We start from the raw sequence: 18,585 nt of genomic DNA, 5'->3' as shown, positions 1-18,585 counted from the left end.
TTATTATTATTTTAATTATTAAAATAAATGCATATTTACAAATTTATTTCTAATAAATATATTTAAATTAATTTTAATAAATGTAAATTATAATTATAAATATTTAATTATCTATCCAATTATTTTAAGAATATATATTTAATTAACACTTGGGGCATTTTGGTCATTGCAACAAAATTTACAAAATTAATCCATCATTTTAAAATCATACCAAATACCATATTATTTATCCCACCATACTATTAATCCATATATCTCATTTTTTAATCACTCTAATTACTAATCATTTACTTATCCCATCACACGTATCAAACGGAGCTTAAAGGTCATTTCCAAACGTTAATTCTATTATAGCATAAGTTTTGCACTATAATAATTGAATTTTTCTACACCAAATTCAACTTCCTATTCCAACTCATTTACTTCAAATTTTACCCCAAAAAAATTATTATCAGAATATTCTTTTTATTTTACATATATTAATTGTTATATCTTATATTTGTTTTAATTTAATTAACATTTTCAATTATTATATTGTATTCTTAGAAATTGTATTATTGCATTAAAATTTTCATTTATATTTTACTATTATATTATTTATAAATAATTAAATCAAACCATTTATTATATATATTTTTAATTAAAATAAATAAAATTATCTAAAAAATTATTTATAAATTTATTTGATCAAATATTTTAATTTTTATGATTAAATATCTAATTATTAAAATAATAAAATAAATATTATATTATTATTTATATAATATATATAATATTTAATATAAATATTAATCCGTGAGACGAGTCAATTCTACTGATATTCATAATAAAAAATAACTACTATTAGCATAAAAAATAATATTTTTACATGTAATCTAACAAAATAAATTCAATGACATAGTTTTTACCTTTTAAAAAATAACTAAATTCTTAACGCCAGATTTGTGACGACTTCGTTTTGGTTCTGCTGCCCCAACTCGGGTGGACAGCTCCGGCGCCTGTTGTTTCTCTCTCTTCCCGTCGGCGCTTGGTGCTACGCACATCACACTATATAGCCAGGCATGCTCGGGCTCATCTATCTTCTTTTTAGGGCTATATTCTGTTTGGAAGTACTGATTTCACGGGTTGGGGTTTTTTATTTTTGTTGTTTTTTTGGGAAAAAATAGGCTTCTGATTCTTTAAGTTATTGTAGAAGCAAGATTTAATTTTTTTAAAGGTGGCATCTTGTTTCTGTATCTATTCATTGCAATCGACTAGCATGAGTTTATGATGATGTCTATGTTTGCGACGTTATCAGTAGTAAGAGCTGTAGTTCTGAAGTTTTTAAAATTTTGAAAGGTTTGCCGTTGGTTAAGTTCCCGGTAAATCACTTGTCTAACGAGATTGTAACAAGTTCTGTTATCTTTATGTCAAATTCTCTAGCTGGGTTTGGTTTTGTAGTTCTAAGGAATTTCTTTCTCGAATTGGTTTATTGTTTCATCCAAGATGAATTGATACTTGTCGCGGATGTTTGCTTTTAAAATTTATGTTTAAACTATGATGATGACAGGTTGAGAGTACAAGATTTGGGTGTTTTCTTTTCTCGTAATAAAATCTTGAGAAGACACTTTTATTATGGACCATCCACGGTTGTCCTCTGGAGTGGGTGAGGACAATATTGGGATTCCTGATGATTTGCGGTGTAAGAGGTCCGATGGGAAACAATGGAGATGCACCGCCATGTCCATGCCTGATAAGACTGTTTGCGAAAAGCATTACATCCAGGCAAAGAAGAGGGCAGCAAATTCTGCAATGCGTGCAAGTATAAAGAAAACTAAGAGGAAATTTACTGGTGAAAGTGATGTCTACTTGGAAAGCAAGAGTGACGAAATGGATCTACCACTCAGTGCACAATTTGGGGACTATTCTGGCTCGGCCTCTGGGACGAAGAAAAAGGATAAATTACCTAAAGGGCAGGTTAACTATTCACCTGAAATCCCCTCAGGAAGGAGCTTTTCAGCTCGAAGTTCTCTAAGGTCAACCGATGACCTTGACGGATCAGAGTACGAGGAAAGTCGAAGGTCTTGTAGAACACCACCAACATCTGCCGTGGATTCATCCAGAAGCAGATCACAAAAGACATTTGAGGTTAGTCCTAAAATGGTGAGTGGTGTGGTTCATTCTACGCAAATCAAATTATATACTTTCTCTGTGTTTCTGTAGTTTCTGTGCTGCCTTCCAAAACTCTTTAGAACTTGGTTCGAAGTTTATTTTTTCATCGTTTTGAGGTTTATAGACAATTACCTACAACAGTTGTTCAGTTCTTAGTACTAGTTTCTTAAGTAGAATGCTTCTTTGTCATTGTAAATTCTACTGAGGGGCACTTTTCATTTCAGGAGACTTCTGATGGAAGCTTGGAATCTTCTGATGATACCAGGGGACAACCTTGCCATCAATGTCGTCGTGATGACAGGGAAATGATTTGGTGCCTTAAATGTGATAGAAGAGGATATTGTGATAGTTGTATCTCTACATGGTGAGGCAAATATAAATTTCTAAGGATTTGTTTCTCGTTTCCCTCCCTACATGTGACCCATCATTTGTCAGGTATCCTGGCATCCCAGTGGAGGAGATTCAAAGGGTTTGTCCTGCATGTCGTGGTACATGCAGTTGTTGGGTTTGCTTACGAGGGGATAACCTGATTAAGGTTTTATTTTTTGCCTAAGCAGTTTGTCCTTAGTTAGGATCTATCATAATTTGCAACTTTTTTCAAGATGTATTATGAATTCCTTACAATTGTTTTTATATATGTTCTGGTAAGACAAGGATACGCGAGATACCAGCCAAAGAAAAATTGCAGTACCTCTATTGTCTTTTATCTGCTGTGCTTCCGATTGTGAAGCAGATCCATTCTGAACAGTCTTCTGAGGTAGAGCTGGAAAAAAGACTTCGAGGTATGTTTCATTTGCACATTAGTAGTATATTGAGGCTGATCCTTGAATGACATCTTTCATGACGGGGATTAAACTTCTTTTTTATCACTATTGCAGGAAACAAAATAGACCTTGTCAGGACTAAAATAAGTGCCGATGAACAAATGTGTTGGTAAGCGTATAAAGATTCATTCACATTCCGTTTGCATTTTTTCCCTATTGTACTGAAAATGTATTGTTCTTCCACCAGTTTTTATTCTCCCTAGTGAGTGGGGGATGCTAATGGCATCTTTATGATCACTAATGTGTCTTCACTCCTTTTTGTATGCTTATGTTGAACCAGTTAAATTTATTTTGATCTAATAAAATATGATTTGTGAAGCTTTTAAACACTTCTCTTTTTCAGTAATTCTTGCAGGATGCCCATCATTGATTATCATCGACATTGCACAAAGTGCTCATATGATATGTGCCTTAACTGCTGCAAAGATATGAGAAAAGCATCTAACCCATCGGAAAATGTCGAAATGAAACAGATTACAGGTGAAAGTGATGATCAAGTTGAAGTAATGATGTTTGAGCACATTAAGTTATCGGATGTTAAGCTAAATTTGTGTAGAAGGTATCCTGATTGGAAAGCTAATGTCGATGGCAGCATTCCATGCCCTAAAAAGGAACATGGGGGTTGTGGATCCGACCTTTTAACTTTGAAGCGCATCTTTAAGATGAATTGGGTTGCAAAACTTGTAAAAAATGTTGAAGAAATGGTCAATGGTTGCAAGGTATGTAATTCTGATAACCTGGAGAAAACTGGATTTGACCTCACACAATGCCAGGATGCTAATAGAGAGAAAGATGATAACCTTTTGTACCATCCATCTTCACAAGATGTTAAAGATGGAGGGATTGGAGACTTCAGAATGCACTGGAACAAGGGGAAACCTGTTATCATCAAGGAGATTTTTGGTACATCTGCAATGTCCATTTGGGATCCTATGGTCATATGGAGTGGGATTAAGGAGACGAACGAAGAGAAAACTAAAGATGCTGACAAATTTGTGAAAGCTGTTGATTACTTTGACCGGACTGAGGTATATTGTAATCAATTTACTTAATTTTGTTGGTATCTAGGGTTGTGCCTATCTTTTGTCATTTACAAATTTCGTGGTGCTCTCATCATTTTCCTTTGTATCATCATACCTGGATACTTAGCTTCTCTCTAAAACATGCATGCTAATTGTTTTTGCTATGCGAATTGCAGATTAATATTGAACTTGGGGAATTTATGAAAGGATATTTTGATGGTGGAATTCATGAAAATGGTCGGCCACAGTTATTAAAATTGAAGGATTGGCCCTCTCCGAGTGCTTCAGAAGAGTTCTTGTTGTGCCATAGATCTGAATTCATCAATCAACTCCCCTTGCTCGAGTTCATCCATTCCAAGTGGGGTCTCCTAAATGTTGCTGCAAAATTGCCTCATTATTCCTTGCAGAACGACGTGGGTCCTAAGATATTTATTACTTATGGTATGCACAAAGAGATTGGTCAGGGTGATTCGACAGATAATCTTCGTCTTAATATGCGTGACATGGTGAGAGACAAGTCTCTTATCTCTGCAATCTTTCTACCTAACACTGTTGTATAATTGTGTGATTTTCTTGTTTTGCGCTAATTTTCCGGCCAGCTGGACATTTCCATGAGTTATGGCCTTAAGGGCTCCTAAAGGATGAGAATAGTGGAGGAAGGACGGAGGCGAGAGCTTTCTTTGTTTTGCCCTCAGTCTCATCTGAAATTCCCACAGGGGAAATTATCATACCTTGTCTTTTCTTTAGTGTCTTTTTAATGTACATCCAACTGTCCATGTCAAAGATATCTAGAGGACTTACCTCTTCTCTTCTGTGATCAGGTATTTCTTTTGGTTCATATTAGTGAAGTGGAGTCACAAGGTATGCCTACTAAGATGGAGAGGACAAAAAAGTCTGGGGGAATATCTGCTGAAGAACAATCATGTATTAACCCTGAAATTCACTCAAAATCATCACCTGGTGGAGAGGATGGTCCTGTTACAACTCTTCATCCAAATGATACAGTGACAAGGGATGGACACGAAACCGACAAAAGTTATCTTGACAAGGAGACAGCTGTCAATTATGCAGAGAACAGAGCTGGAGAAAACAATTTTGACAAATCTCAAGTTGGAGCTTTATGGGATGTGTTCCACCGAAAGGATGTACCCCGACTGATTGAGTATATAAGAAATCATTGGAAGGAACTTGGGAGGGCGGACAATATCTTTAATGATAATGTGATTTATTTTTCTTGGTTTAGCAACTTAAAATTTTTCGTTTACAAAGATCATATGATTGTCTTTGTTGCTAATGTGCTCTTTTACTTCAGCTATCCCAGTCTCTTTATGATGGGGTAATATATTTGAATAGGCATCACAAAAGACAGCTGAAAGAAGAATTTGGTAGGTGGCCAAGTTTTTTTAATTACACTAGTTTGCCTGTTGCAGACTTTACAGTTGTTTGGGCAACTGTTTTTTTGTTACGTGTTTGCAGTCGTGCCAAACATTCTTGTTTTGAATTCTTCATCTTTTACAGTTTTACTCCACAATGGAGAATATTTTCCATGTCAAAACTGTATTGCTAGTTTTCTACTACAGAAATATTTTTTTTAGTGAATTGGTTTTACTCTTCTCTCAGAAGTGGAGCCTTGGTCATTTGAACATCATATAGGTGAAGCTATCTTCATCCCTGCTGGATGTCCTTTCCAAGCAAGGCATATTCAGGTGAGTTGCAGATTTCAACACTCTTTTAGCATCTGTGGCCAGCTATTTATGTTTACTCGGACTGAAAAGATATCAATCATATTAGTTCCAAATGGTTCTTATGTTATTTTATCCTCTTATTCTATCCTTAAGATGTGATGCACTGATACTTCTGTGACCTGGAACATTTTGGCCTTGAATATTTCTTTAACATATAAACAGTTTATTCAAGGATCCTTATCTCGATATCTGTCTCTGGCCTGCCTTGTTCTTTAACTAACATGGTATCTGTGATCCACTTTGACCCCTAGTAGCATTTTAGCATGAATTTAGGTAGTAAAGTTTTTGGGGATTCGGTTGTGTATATCAACAGGGAGCAACAATATGAACTTTGAAAGGCTTAATGTAAATTTAGCATGTTTGTTTCACTCGTGCAATTTCCAGTCCTCAGTTCAGTTGAGCCTCGATTTTCTCTCCCCTGAAAGTTTGCCAGAAGCTATAAGATTGTCTGAAGAAATTCGAGGTCTTCCAAATGACCATGAAGCAAAACTTCAGATATTGGAGGTCAAGCATATTCTCTTTTTCTTCACCTCCTATCCGTGGGCCACCCAGTTGTCTGTCTTTATTGTTTTTGTTGGAAGTAATCTGGACCATATAATCATTTCAGGTGGGAAAAATATCATTATACGCAGCAAGTTCAGCCATAAGAGAAGTTCAGAAGATAGTTCTTGATCCGAAGTAAGCATTTCTTAAGATGCAACCTTGTTATCATTCTAAACGATGATAGCTAGAAGGTACAGTAATGGATTGATTGGTTGGTTGGTTAATGAGGTCTTTTTGTCTCTGTATTTTTGCTGCAGACTCGGCCCCGAACTTGGTTTTGAGGATCCTAATCTGACGGCATTGGTCTCTAAACATTTGGAAAGAATGGTAAAACAAAGACAGGTCACTTGTTCTTGACACTTTTAAGATGTATATGGTATGGGTGAAATATTTCTCAAGTTTTGGTACTAGCACAAATATATGTGAATGCATTGTCTTGTATTCTGCAAAACTGTAGCTATTTGATATTTGCAATTTTTCTGTGTTTATTTTCGCCCGTGAAAACGCAACATTGGATATAGTAATTATTGCTTATAATATATACATATGTTAATTTTCTTTTTAAAAAATGCGTTCTCTTGGTTTTTGCATATTTCAATCAAAGTTGCTTCAGAAGAAATTAATGAAAAGCAACAGATTTCAAATGGAGTTTTGCAAGGCATAAATTGAAATTGACTGATCCAACAAAAAAATTGGAGATGAAATTAAAATGTTAGATGTAATAAAACAAGAGCGTTGATAAGCTCAACTGTATTCAACAAGAGAAATTTAAGAACCGAAAACCAACCAAGTAGCAAAGAGAAAGAATCATTTCGGACTTCTCAAAATGGACACAGATGGATTAAGATTTATAATCATATGCATGTGTATGAAAAGAAATCTACTTTTAACAGAGTAACGGTTGATTTGGTCACTTGACAGTTGACTCGAGTCACAAAAATCGAACGCAAATAAACTCTGGTTAATTTTGTCTATCATCTTTCAGAATTTGAAATTTTACGGAGTCGAGACATGGACATCATACATTTTATCTCAACTAATTCTCTTGCCTTCGATTTGTAAAACAAGAAGACCAATTACTCAACCATGGTCCATAAAGGATTTTTTTTTTTAAATAAGGCTTACATCTCTCATCAGTATACACGTGTATCCTCAACAGGTGCCGCCTGTATCAGTTGCCAAAACAAAATTATGGATAAACATCCATGCAGAGAGTCCATCGTAACCATCTTTACTGCTAAATTTGAACGCGGGTTTCTCCATATCCCTTTTGCTTTGCTTCAAAATGTTGGCCGTTTTCGAGAGTACAATCGGCAACCCTTCAAAAGAATTGAGTCTTCCTTTTGACGGAAGAAACAGCTGTTTGAACTGCTCCCCACGAGAAATGGCAGAAACTTTTCGTTCTTGGAGATCTGATGCCACTTTCTACAACCTTTCTAATGGAAATTTCTTGGCTTTGTCGCATGAAAATGAAAATCCAGTTCTACCCAGGTATGAAACCTTTTCGACATTGGCAGCTACATTTGGAGCTGATTTTTACGTTATTTTTACAGATCAATTGTAGTGATAGATGAGATATCCTGCCTGTTTTCTGGGGCGTTGTTCAATACTCGTGATTTGAGACGGCATTACGGGCTCGCGAGACAAGCTACGGAAGCCATGGTTATAGTTGAAGTCTAACAAGTATTGCGGGATCGTGCTCCCTATCCAGCCGATCAAGTTGTCAAACAACTCCTTGGAAGTTTTGCTTTCATTCTGTTTGATTCCAAAGACTCCACTCTTTTTCTTGCCAGGGTTCGTTTCGTCTTCAAATATTTGTTTGAGATCAGCAACAAATTATCGTAATTAAATTATGATGGCCAACTTTTTTGCAGGATGGTGATGGACGAGTGCAATTTCATTGGGGAACTGCATCGGATGGATCCTTGGTATGCACTGACGATCCAAATGTCATCTCTGTTGCCTGTGGAAATTGCTACACTCCCTTCCCTCCAGGTAAAATTTGGTGCTTTCTACTGTTTTCCATGAACTGAAGTAAAAATCTTGATCTACTATACTCGTAGCCCGGTCGGTCCCGTTTGTTTGGACTTTAAAAAAAAGTGCATGGAAATCCAAGTTTACGAAATTTTGCAGGGTGCTTCTTCATAAACAAGAGCGGGCTAATGAGTTTTGATCATCCACTTCATAAGGTGGTAGGTATCCCTCAAGTAGATAATCATGGACATATCAATGCTGTCATTTTTCAAGTAGACCTCTTTACCAGACTTCACAGCATCCCCCGCACCGGCAGCTCAACGAATTGGGTTGGTGCCGCTATCTTTGACGGCAAATAATCACGCTTTCTTTTCTCAATTCACACTAATGAATCAAACCACACAACCCATAGAGTAATTGGGGTGTTTCGTTTTCTTGAAAAGATTTGTACATTCGGTTTACTCGTATTTGACGAATAAAGCCACTGGGTCTGAACTCTGAAGTATCGTATTTAAATGATCACCTTCGATTCTGCATCGCGAAGATTTTTTTTTTTCCTATTCTGTAGTTCGTGCCTCGGTGCCACGTGAGTTTTGATCGGAACTGGCAATTAGTGTATTTTGGAATATGAAATTTATATTTTAAAAGTAAAAATTGAAAAAAGTATTTTTATTTACAAAATGCAATTGGATATCAGCTTGTCACTGCTAGACCCGTCCCTAGTAACTCGTTGCCAGTATAGTCTACTGAAGCTTACAAATGGTGAATATATCGTTATTCATAAAAAAAAGATCAACAAAGTCGAAATTCAGGCCAAATTTATCATTTTAATGAAGTTGACCATTATACAAGACTGCTAATTATCAGATCCTCGACAAACAGGGACAAACAAAAGTCCCAGAAATTTATACAAATTTTTACAAACGTCGTGAATATATATATGGTCTTCAAGCTCGAAACAGGATAAGACACGAGAGAATGCAGCAGAACGGAAAAATGGTAACCCTGTTCAAAGATTTATCAGCCTGTATCTAGTATATTCTGCTCATTTACATAAAGATTATGTGAAGGGAGGTGCTGTATGCCACTGGCCGATGGTCTAGGATTGATGGTGTCGGTTTCTTGTTCAGGTTTGGAAAAAGAGAGTCCCCTGCCGTATAAAGGGATCATGGTTTTCTCAGAAATGTTGGCCTTGCAAACGGGGCCATTTGGGGAGCTCATTTTGGGGCGGGGGATACGCTCTGGGAACTAAACCATTTGTATATGCAGGGCCAGCAGTAGAGGTAGCCATAGAGCGTTACTACCGGATCACGAGCAAAATCCAAGCATATGCTGCAATCGAAAGAAGCAGAAATATTTTCAGGTCCCCATTCTTGCACAAAGTACTCCTGAAACGCCATCCGCGGAGTTTTCGTAGTTCTTTATAGCTATTGGATTCTTCAAACTCTGCAAAGAAACGAGCCGTCTTGGTGAAAAAACTAAAAAATTTCAACTTCGCACGAAATTTATTAGTGGAAAATTGTTTTACTAGAATAACGATGATTCTCAAAGGTGATAAAAATGAGAAGATATACAAAGGAACCCTATTTTTGAAATAAAACAAATAAAATCTTTGCATCTCAAGCACAAATCTTTAAGAACAACTAATTCCAAGGTAAATGAACGGAAATTTTCTTCCATAATCCCGAACAAGTATCCATACATCAATTTACACATTCAGCGTGATTTGTTTCCGATCTAAACCCAGTGAAAATTTCCTACACCGACTAAATGATTGGCCGAGCTGATGCACAACTCTGCTCGGAGCATAAGATCCATAATACCGCAGTAATCTCTTCCCCAACAATATTATGCAGCCAAAGAATTTGACAGTGATTATGTACACACACACACACACACACACTCGTTAGTTCCAACTTCAAACCACAGATCTTCACTAATACTCTCCCAAAAAATCACGCAAGCAACAAAAAGTTGATAAAACCCCGAATTTTATTTTGACAAATTTACATAAAACAATCCAAGAACAAATCAACTGCTTATACAAACCAACCAAGATGGAAAAAAGAAGGGCTAATTTAAAAAATTATGGAGACTAATTTAAAAAATTATGGAGACTAATTTAAAAAATCAGAAATAATCGGTTACAAAGAGTTGGCAGCTGGGCTTGTACCTGATATTTTTATTAATGTATGCATCGATGTGATATTTTTATTATGTATTTTTTGTTGAAACAATTATAATATTTTAACTATATTTTATTGGTAAATTTTAATCCATTTAATTTGAAGTATGAAACCATATAATTATAAAAATTATCAATTATATTAGCTATTTAATTATATAATTATTACGAGAAAAATAAAAATTAATCATTGTTATATAGTTTTATCATCATATTTTATTCAACTAAGGCTACGTTTGGTTGGAGGATAAAATAATGAAATGATTAAGAGAAAAATGATAAAAAAAATGATTGAAGTAGAAATATAATATATAATGATAAAATAATATTATGTTTGGTATGATAGTTAAAAATGAGATAATTAATAATTTTTTGATAAATTGATAAAATTGCCCTTCCACTTTTGCGACGATGGCGGCGGTCAGCCGGCGCTGTGGTTGCCGGCGGCGACGGTGGTGACGATTGGTCGACAGGCGGAGAGGGTGGTCGGCAGCGGCGGGGGTTGCCGTCCGGCGGTCAGTGGAGGGAATTGGTGGTGAATTTGGATTTAGGAGAAGAGTAAAATTGAAAAAATAGGATTGATTAAGAGTGAGATAAATAATCATAGGGAGTGAGGAGTGATTATTTTAACCCACCTAATATAACTTAATTATTCATAGGAGGGATTGACTTGGTTAAATAAAAAACGTACTAAACATGATATTAGGTGAGTTAAAAAAATAAACTCACCTAATCAAAGCAACCAAACACAGCCTAAAGATATATGATAAACATTGTCACACTTCACTTATCGGTCCATCACTTATTGTGTTGGTGTATTTTGACTAGATTTTCAATTAATATTTGTATTTCATAAATTTTCCATGAGATCGATATTTTTCAGAACGAATAGTAATTTTTTTTAAAATAAATAAAATGTTATTTAATATCTTTTTCATTCAATTGGGCTGAAACACGAAAGTTAAACCCAAAAATGAATTGGAATCGGACTATCTCGTATTTACTTGTACTGGTACAATTTGGAGTCGGCCCAGCCCAAAAAATTTGCGAGGCATCTGGTATTATATAAGCAGATTCGCGGTTCACCGCCAAAATCAGTTCGATCATATTCAAATATTAGTAGCCGAAACTACTGCAGCAGCGATCGTGCGGGGAAGAATCAAAGCCTAAAAGATTCGCAATGTCAGCAGAAAAAGGGATCTCCAAACGAGTGTTGGAGTCGAATAATCTGAAACGAAAGCGAGTCATAGTCGACGATGATTTTGATGCCGCTATCTCCAGGTTGGCTTCTGTTTTCCGATTATTGTTATTATCGTGTTTTAACAAATTCCTTGAAATGATGTAATTTTTATATGGAAATCAAGTGATATCAAAGGAATTTTGAGTGCTCTTCAGCATATCAAGGAGAAGGCGCAAAAGGATGGTCAGAAGAAGATTGAGGAGACGATTTCGAGGCGAGACTCTGCATATCTCTTTAGATCTAACAATTTAGTCATGTTTGTGCATTGATTCTATGATATGGTTAGAATACGTTGAAACTTATTACAGAGAAGTTGTTCTTTATTGTTCCTTGTTAGCTATTTTTAGATCTCAAATTTTGGCCTATTTGGATCTCTGTACATGAATTAGAATGTTCGAAAACTATCGTGATTCTAGATTTCTGCAGTTTTTATTTTTTGAGCTGGATTTCTGAATTTAATAGGAGAATAATTGAGATAATTATCTATGTAAATAGAACAACAATCAGGTTGATAACATAGAAACGTTTACGAAGTCATTTCCATCATGTTCTCACTGATAAAGGAGTCTTGGTATCTATTTCTATTTACCATGAATGCGTGTGCAATTTATCTGAATCACAGCATGTTAATTCGCAGGAATATGTATGCATGTCGATCAATTTTTGGGTAACATAGATTGACAGCATACATAAGCAGCTTACATGAATTTAAATAATTTATTCACTGTTGATAATGCGGGGAGAGTGTGCGTGCATCACAGAAAAAATAAGGTCAAATTCATGCTCATGGCTTTTGTTTTTTCATTTTTTTCTTGACATAAATAGCTTCAAATCAGAGTTGTGTTGATCTATCAGAGAAATAAAACCTGCTTAGTAATGAGTGATCACGTTCTTATGCATATCACACAATTGGCGAACTGCTAGGTCACCTTGGCCATAAGAATCTCCAAAACTTCAAGCCAGTTCATGACCTTATATGTGATTTTCCTGACAGCGTGTCCTCTGAGATCAAGTCAAGTTTGGATGAATTGAAATCAAAGCTTGAGAAAGAAAGGTGATAACACTTTTGTGAACATATAGTTATCTTACTCTTGCCTGTCATTAACTCTGGGTCACTTCTTCAACCATTTCTTACATTGTCAGGCAAAACTTTGCAAAGACACTCTACAAGAACTCAAAAGAGGTGACACACTCAGAAATGAAAGGGACTTTTCTGAGTACTTTAAGATCATTTCGCTTTCCATGCTTCAAATTGAATGCATGTATTTCTTGGTTCCTTTCAGTGTGAGAATCTACTGAAGAACGAGACAGCCAAGTTTCAAGAAACTTTTGAGAAGTTCTGCAAGGAGAAAGCTATGCATCTGCAGGCCTTGAAAAGTACTTCCTATGAGTATTCATGTGTGAACATATAAAGAGTAACTGGTTTGTGTTATAATTGGGTTATTGACAGATGTGATCTCAAAGTATGAAGAAGAGAAGGAACGATTATTCATACGATATGAACAACTAAGTGAGAGATCTTTTATAATATTCTATTTAGTATTTCCTACTGCACAACTACATGCACAAGGAGAAATTAAAATAAGATAACATTTCCTTGAATGCTCTCAGGAAAGAAGGAGAAGAATATGTTAAATGAACATGAGAAATCAAGCGCTGCAAGAATATGCCAACTGGAGGAGTCATTGAAGAAGAAGAAGCAGGTGACATATATTCCTTTTGCTTTGTCATCTATATCCATATATGAAAATAAAAGAATAACAATAACTACTTTGACATGTTTGATGTGCATAATAATGTAACAGTGATGTCATTGTCATGGTAACATGTAACGATCAATAGTACATGAATGATTTGTAAGTCGCTGTAGGATGAAGTTTAATTGAACATCTGTGTTATTTTGCAGGATGATAAAACATTCAGCATGCTAAGGAAGACTCTGGGCTCTTTTCTGGGTAATACTTCAGACGAGGACTTCCCTCCTGATGACTGAAAGTCGCTCTTCCGATCATTGGTCTGTCCTGTCCTTTTGAAATATGACACTTCCACTGATGCTTTAATAACAACACACCTTGTGAATTTCCATAAGTTCTTTAAACTAGTTATTTTGGGACAAGATTAAATTTCATTTTGATCGACAAGTTTTAAAGTCAAACAAGAAAAAGTTATTTCTCTCTTGACGTTCAATTACACAAAAGGGTTATGCATCTAAAAATTCTAAACTACACCATGAGCAATTTGCCTTGCTAGTTGCAACTTGCAACATAGTCAATCTGTGAGTTTAATTGTGATATAAATGTATGTAAGTCAGTTTTGGGTAATTTAAAATTTAAATCACTTCTCCTGGTCTTTGAACAAAGTCAAAGGAGGCAAAAGAAAAAAAAAGAGTTAGGCACCCCATCCTAAGTTCTTAACCGGTGAGTAGTTGAACTGACAAGACAACATTCAACGGTTCTCAGCCCTCCTTTTTTTTGTGAATATAAAAGAGTTGCAATAATGTCATTATATTACGTGAGCACTAACCCTACGAAAATGCCCCGAACCAAACCTTCGATCATTAATTGTAATGTATTCAAGATTCTACAACTTGCATCATATATATCAATTGGTTTTGAGAAAGATCAACGTTCTGTAAAAGCTAAATTCAACTAGATATGAAATGAGTAGTGATACATCTTAATTTTTTTAATGATGATTAGAGATTTAATTTTTTTTAAATAAATAAAATGAATTCAATCAGTTTCTTACAATCCTAAAACTATAATTTAAAAATTGACACTTCTCACTATCGGGTCTACGCGCCACGGTTGATCAGCTAATTTCTGCTTACCCATTAAATTATTTCAAATAAAAAAATGGCAAAACGTGCATGGATACATAAGCTTAAATATGAATTCAAGCCATGCCTTTCTCAGGATCAAGCATTTTTACCCTTGTAAGTGCAAGTCAAATTCCAAAAATTATAAGAATAAAGGTATCATTAAGTTTCTATTATATTATATTATATTGTATCATTATTTTATGCCCTTTTTATTAGGTTACCTAGAATATAAGGACCCCTCGAGGATTTTCAAAAAGACTAACTTCACCTCCCAACTTATTAGCCTTTCCTAACTGAAAATTTTCCATCTTATTCCTAACCCTCTTTGCCAAAATATTTCAACTTTAAATATCTTTACACACTTCTAGTTTTAGTTCACGAAATTTTCATTTGGTTAAAAATTTAAGCTGCATATTCATATAATCGATGGGTTTAGATTATAAAGGCAGAATCCCCATGTTTGTGCTGAGGCTGGTGGCCTTGGCTTCCACACTTACTGCAACATTGATCATGGTCACAAGCCATGACTCGGCTGAATTTTTTAGCATCAAATTCGAAGCCGATTACAAGAAATCACCGGCTTTCAAGTAAGTTAATTTCACTTGCACAGTTTTAAAGCCTTATATTGTAATTAATGAATATTATCGAACAATCTCTTTGTTTCAACTGGGAATGGAGAATCGTGTTTTCTATGAGATCATTAAAAAATGGACGTTTTATGGTAACGTTTTATCGTAACATTTGATATTTTAACAACCTCTTTCTTTGAACTGGGAACAGAGAATCATGTTTAAATTCTCTATCATATTATTCAAAAATGGATGTTTGATCACAACATTTGATATTTGTGCAGCTATTTTGTAATAATGAATGCAATAGCAAGTGGCTACACCTTTATACTATCCTTTCTCCCTGCCAAGACTTCTTACGGCCACTTTGTCTTGGTTCTTGATTTGGTAAGCTTAGTTTATTAATATTTTCTTCTTTTTTTGTGGAATAATTAAATGTTTCTGCAATTTTATTTTTGCACATATACATGTATGCTACTTAAATTTTCTTTTTTCCATTCAATGAGCATTGTTTCACCAACACCTGTGATAGTTTCGCAATGTAAAAGTATTTTTGGTTGTGGGAGAATTCAGGCAGACCTTGCTATCTAAACTTGGTTCGAAAATTAGTTGACATACGGTATGGATTGGATGTGACAAAACCCACGTAAATTAAAATTAAAAATAATTTTCTATTTTACGCTTGTAAAAATATATGGCTTTGAAAAGTTTTATTTGTCCCTATTTTGGTTAATAGGTTATGACACTATTGCTGGTTTCTAGCATATCGGCATGTTTGGCTATAGGCCAAGTGGGGAAGAATGGAAATAGCAATGCTGGTTGGCTACCAATTTGCGGCCAAGTTCCTAAATTTTGTGACCATGTTACGGCTGCTCTTATCGCTGGCTTTGTGGCCTCAACTATTTATCTTATCATAGTTATTTACTCTCTTCATAATCTCATTAATTTACTCACTCTCAAGTCTTAGATTCACTCGTTCGGACGCTTCTTCATTTTAATTTAATCATGCAGATTTTTTTTTGTCCTTAATTATTTGTGAATTATAACATGTATGTTGTGAGTTTATACGTTCAACCATATGTTATGTACAATTGTAAGTTGGGAATATATCTATCTATCCTCTATATATATAATACTATATTGAGTTGGAGACACGGGCGGAGCTACAAGGTAATAAGCCCGGGTGATCCAAATTTTTTTTAAAAAAATTTATATGTAAATTTTGTATACTTTTGGAATAATATGATGTAGATCAATTTAAAATATTAAAAGATTGTAGAGTTTAAAATTCTAGTCATGACAGACCCATATTTTTGGCTCCGCCACTGGTTGGAGATCTTGAGAAGCATATATATATAATATTGGTAACGAGAAAAAAAATGTAATTTTTCCAATCAGGAATTAAAATTTATTGTAATATTGTCCTTTTGATGAAGTCCACTTAAAATTTTTGTATGTATACATATACATATGTTTTTTTTAGTGTGTTGGTCAATAGTGCATTAATTTGCATTTTTTCGAATTTAATCATTTTTTTATCGGATCACTGACATGACAACAAATATCGTTAACACTACGGTGAAAAATGATTAAAATCGAGAAAAAAAATGCATTGAGCCAGACTACTTATGATAAGATAGATAAAAAAAAAGTGTAAATGTAATTTTCTGATGTAGTATATATGTATACGTACTTACATGTACGCATCTTTCAAATATTTACCAACGAAAAAAGATATAAACAGACCGCTAAAAATCAAATGAAAACTTGTCCGTATATATGCTGCGAAGTTAGGTCTGATATATCGATCCAATGCACAGAAATTTATTCCAAGCCATCATTTTCCACGCACACATCGACAATACTGCATGCCTTAGTTTCTTACAAACATGTAAGATTCAGTAATTTAATTCACGTAACCTGAATGCATGCCATCTAAGATTTTATTTTAAATTATATGTTTAATTATTTTTATACATTTTATGCATAATTCATGTATGATAGAATTTATTTCACGAAATTTTAAAAATTTATGCATTAAAGATTTTTAAGTTTCATTTCGCGCTGGAACGAGGACCCGACCGGAAAATTTTCAGGAAAAATTATTTTATTACATGATTAATTTTTATTAATTAATATAAGATGTTTTAAAGGTATTTTTCAAGAATTGGGATTTGTTGGGTATTTTTACCCGCAAGATTTTAATTTTTACGGTACGCAAATTTTATAGAATCGAGGGACTTTTTGAAGGTTCGGCTAGTATTTTCAAAATCTTTCCAAAACGAAATATTTTTCGGGAGTGTGTTTGAATTTAATGAGCTAATTTTAAGTTTATCGGGCTTAAAAACCTTTTAATTTTTAATTGAAGTTCATTAGTGCATTTTAATTAACCTAAACTACCATTAAGTTAAACCTAAACCTACCCTACACCTATTACTCTCCCACCATCCGACAGCCCTTACTCCTTCATTATATAGATGGGTTCAGCCGCATTTCTTTGTTTGAAATACAGCTGGTTGTCTTGATTCCAATCCTCAGAGTAGATTACGCCAACCGACAAACCATCCTTCCATCATTTTCCTCTCATCTTCATCAACCTCTCAACCATCGGCCATAGCTTATTCTCGCGTGGGCATTTCTCCGACACTCCCCGTTGCTCATTTCTTCATCTTCTTCCGTAGGAAACATAATCAGGCACGCATTGTACTTTCGTTTTTGCATCACATACGCTGTATACATGTTGTTAGATGTTTATTTGGGTGTAAAAATCTCGATCCAACACCATGCATGGAGATCGAACGTTTTGGGTTGCATTTCTTCATTTTTCCGATCAACAACTCATGTTTTGTTTTATGATGTGCAAGGGGCTGCGTGGTGGGTTGTTTAGGGACAGAATATGTTGGGATTTATGCTGTCAAGGGCTGGTGGTACGTAGGAGCTGCTGTCGGGGAGGAACCGTGCGCTTGTCGTGACTTTTCACTTTGGGTTTGGTGGTGTCGAGAGTTTAGAGGTAGGCGGTTGTGCAAGGGCTGCTCCCAAGCCTCGGACCAGACCCTGGTGGGTCTGAGTGACGTGGTGTGGTAGCCGATCGAGTGAGCTTGGTGAAGGTGTGTCTCGGGTGGGCTCGTTCTAGCGTTCCTTGAGTGGCTGCACTTCATGGTTTGCATGGGGATGTAGCCGGGAGTTCTTTGGGTCCAGGAGGGTGTTGAAGTGGGATAGGAGGGGTTGAGTTGGGGCTGTATCAGTTGAGCGTGGCTAGAACGTAAGAATGGGACCGAAATGTTAAGAAATGGGGAACATGTGCTAGTGTATGATAAATGGAGGTGGACCGAGAGCTTCATTCACTTGCTGGACCAGAAGCCGTGGGTTTAAGGGTCTGAGATTAAGATTGTAGGACCATTATAGTGTTTTTAAAGTATGGTAAAAATGTGGGAAAGTTTTGGTTAAGATTCGGTTCGATTCGGGTTAAAACCGGGACTCCGGTCCAAGTTTTAATACGAATCAATTAAGT

The 18,585-nt window shown here is 35.3% G+C and overlaps 4 protein-coding genes and 1 pseudogene across 7 annotated transcripts; 4 read left to right on the top strand and 1 right to left on the bottom strand.

Annotated features, from left to right (window-relative positions):
• Positions 1-917: 917 nt before the first annotated feature.
• On the top strand, positions 918-6,773 carry LOC142555896 (E3 ubiquitin-protein ligase JMJ24-like). 4 transcript variants are annotated; one of them, XM_075667031.1, is made up of 14 exons: positions 918-1,059; positions 1,550-2,127; positions 2,376-2,515; positions 2,587-2,686; positions 2,801-2,933; positions 3,030-3,084; positions 3,319-4,003; positions 4,174-4,503; positions 4,819-5,217; positions 5,310-5,382; positions 5,618-5,703; positions 6,127-6,246; positions 6,350-6,420; positions 6,543-6,773. In XM_075667031.1, exons 2-14 carry the CDS (start codon positions 1,615-1,617, stop codon positions 6,640-6,642), a joined length of 2,805 nt encoding a protein of 934 aa, XP_075523146.1. In that variant the 5' UTR covers positions 918-1,059; positions 1,550-1,614; the 3' UTR covers positions 6,643-6,773. The 4 variants fall into 4 exon arrangements, with proteins under 4 accessions (XP_075523146.1, XP_075523143.1, XP_075523145.1 ...); XM_075667028.1 differs by having other exon boundaries at positions 1,550-2,142; XM_075667030.1 differs by having other exon boundaries at positions 934-1,124; positions 1,550-2,142.
• Positions 6,774-6,925: 152 nt separating this feature from the next.
• Positions 6,926-8,795, top strand: LOC142555897 (stem-specific protein TSJT1-like; annotated as a pseudogene).
• A 484-nt stretch (positions 8,796-9,279) lies between these two features.
• LOC142504482 (E3 ubiquitin-protein ligase RMA1H1-like) lies at positions 9,280-9,659 on the bottom strand. The gene is made up of 2 exons (XM_075617339.1): positions 9,564-9,659; positions 9,280-9,507 (listed from the first exon to the last, which is right to left on the bottom strand). Exons 1-2 carry the CDS (start codon positions 9,657-9,659, stop codon positions 9,280-9,282), a joined length of 324 nt encoding a protein of 107 aa, XP_075473454.1.
• Positions 9,660-11,552: 1,893 nt separating this feature from the next.
• On the top strand, positions 11,553-13,787 carry LOC142556703 (uncharacterized). The gene is made up of 8 exons (XM_075668183.1): positions 11,553-11,725; positions 11,809-11,898; positions 12,679-12,738; positions 12,828-12,867; positions 12,968-13,061; positions 13,135-13,194; positions 13,296-13,387; positions 13,591-13,787. Exons 1-8 carry the CDS (start codon positions 11,625-11,627, stop codon positions 13,675-13,677), a joined length of 624 nt encoding a protein of 207 aa, XP_075524298.1. The 5' UTR covers positions 11,553-11,624; the 3' UTR covers positions 13,678-13,787.
• Positions 13,788-14,689: 902 nt separating this feature from the next.
• Positions 14,690-16,173, top strand: LOC142556701 (CASP-like protein 1C1). The gene is made up of 3 exons (XM_075668182.1): positions 14,690-15,092; positions 15,359-15,461; positions 15,811-16,173. The coding sequence occupies exons 1-3, from the start codon at positions 14,932-14,934 to the stop codon at positions 16,039-16,041; spliced, it is 495 nt and encodes a 164-aa protein (XP_075524297.1). The 5' UTR covers positions 14,690-14,931; the 3' UTR covers positions 16,042-16,173.
• Positions 16,174-18,585: the final 2,412 nt, after the last annotated feature.

This window comes from Primulina tabacum, chromosome 9 (genome assembly GCF_025594145.1).
Source record: "Primulina tabacum isolate GXHZ01 chromosome 9, ASM2559414v2, whole genome shotgun sequence".
In the NCBI taxonomy this organism is placed as follows: domain Eukaryota; kingdom Viridiplantae; phylum Streptophyta; class Magnoliopsida; order Lamiales; family Gesneriaceae; genus Primulina; species Primulina tabacum.
The sequence above is the reverse complement of the archived record's forward strand: the minus strand, read 5'-3'. Positions and strand labels throughout refer to the sequence as shown.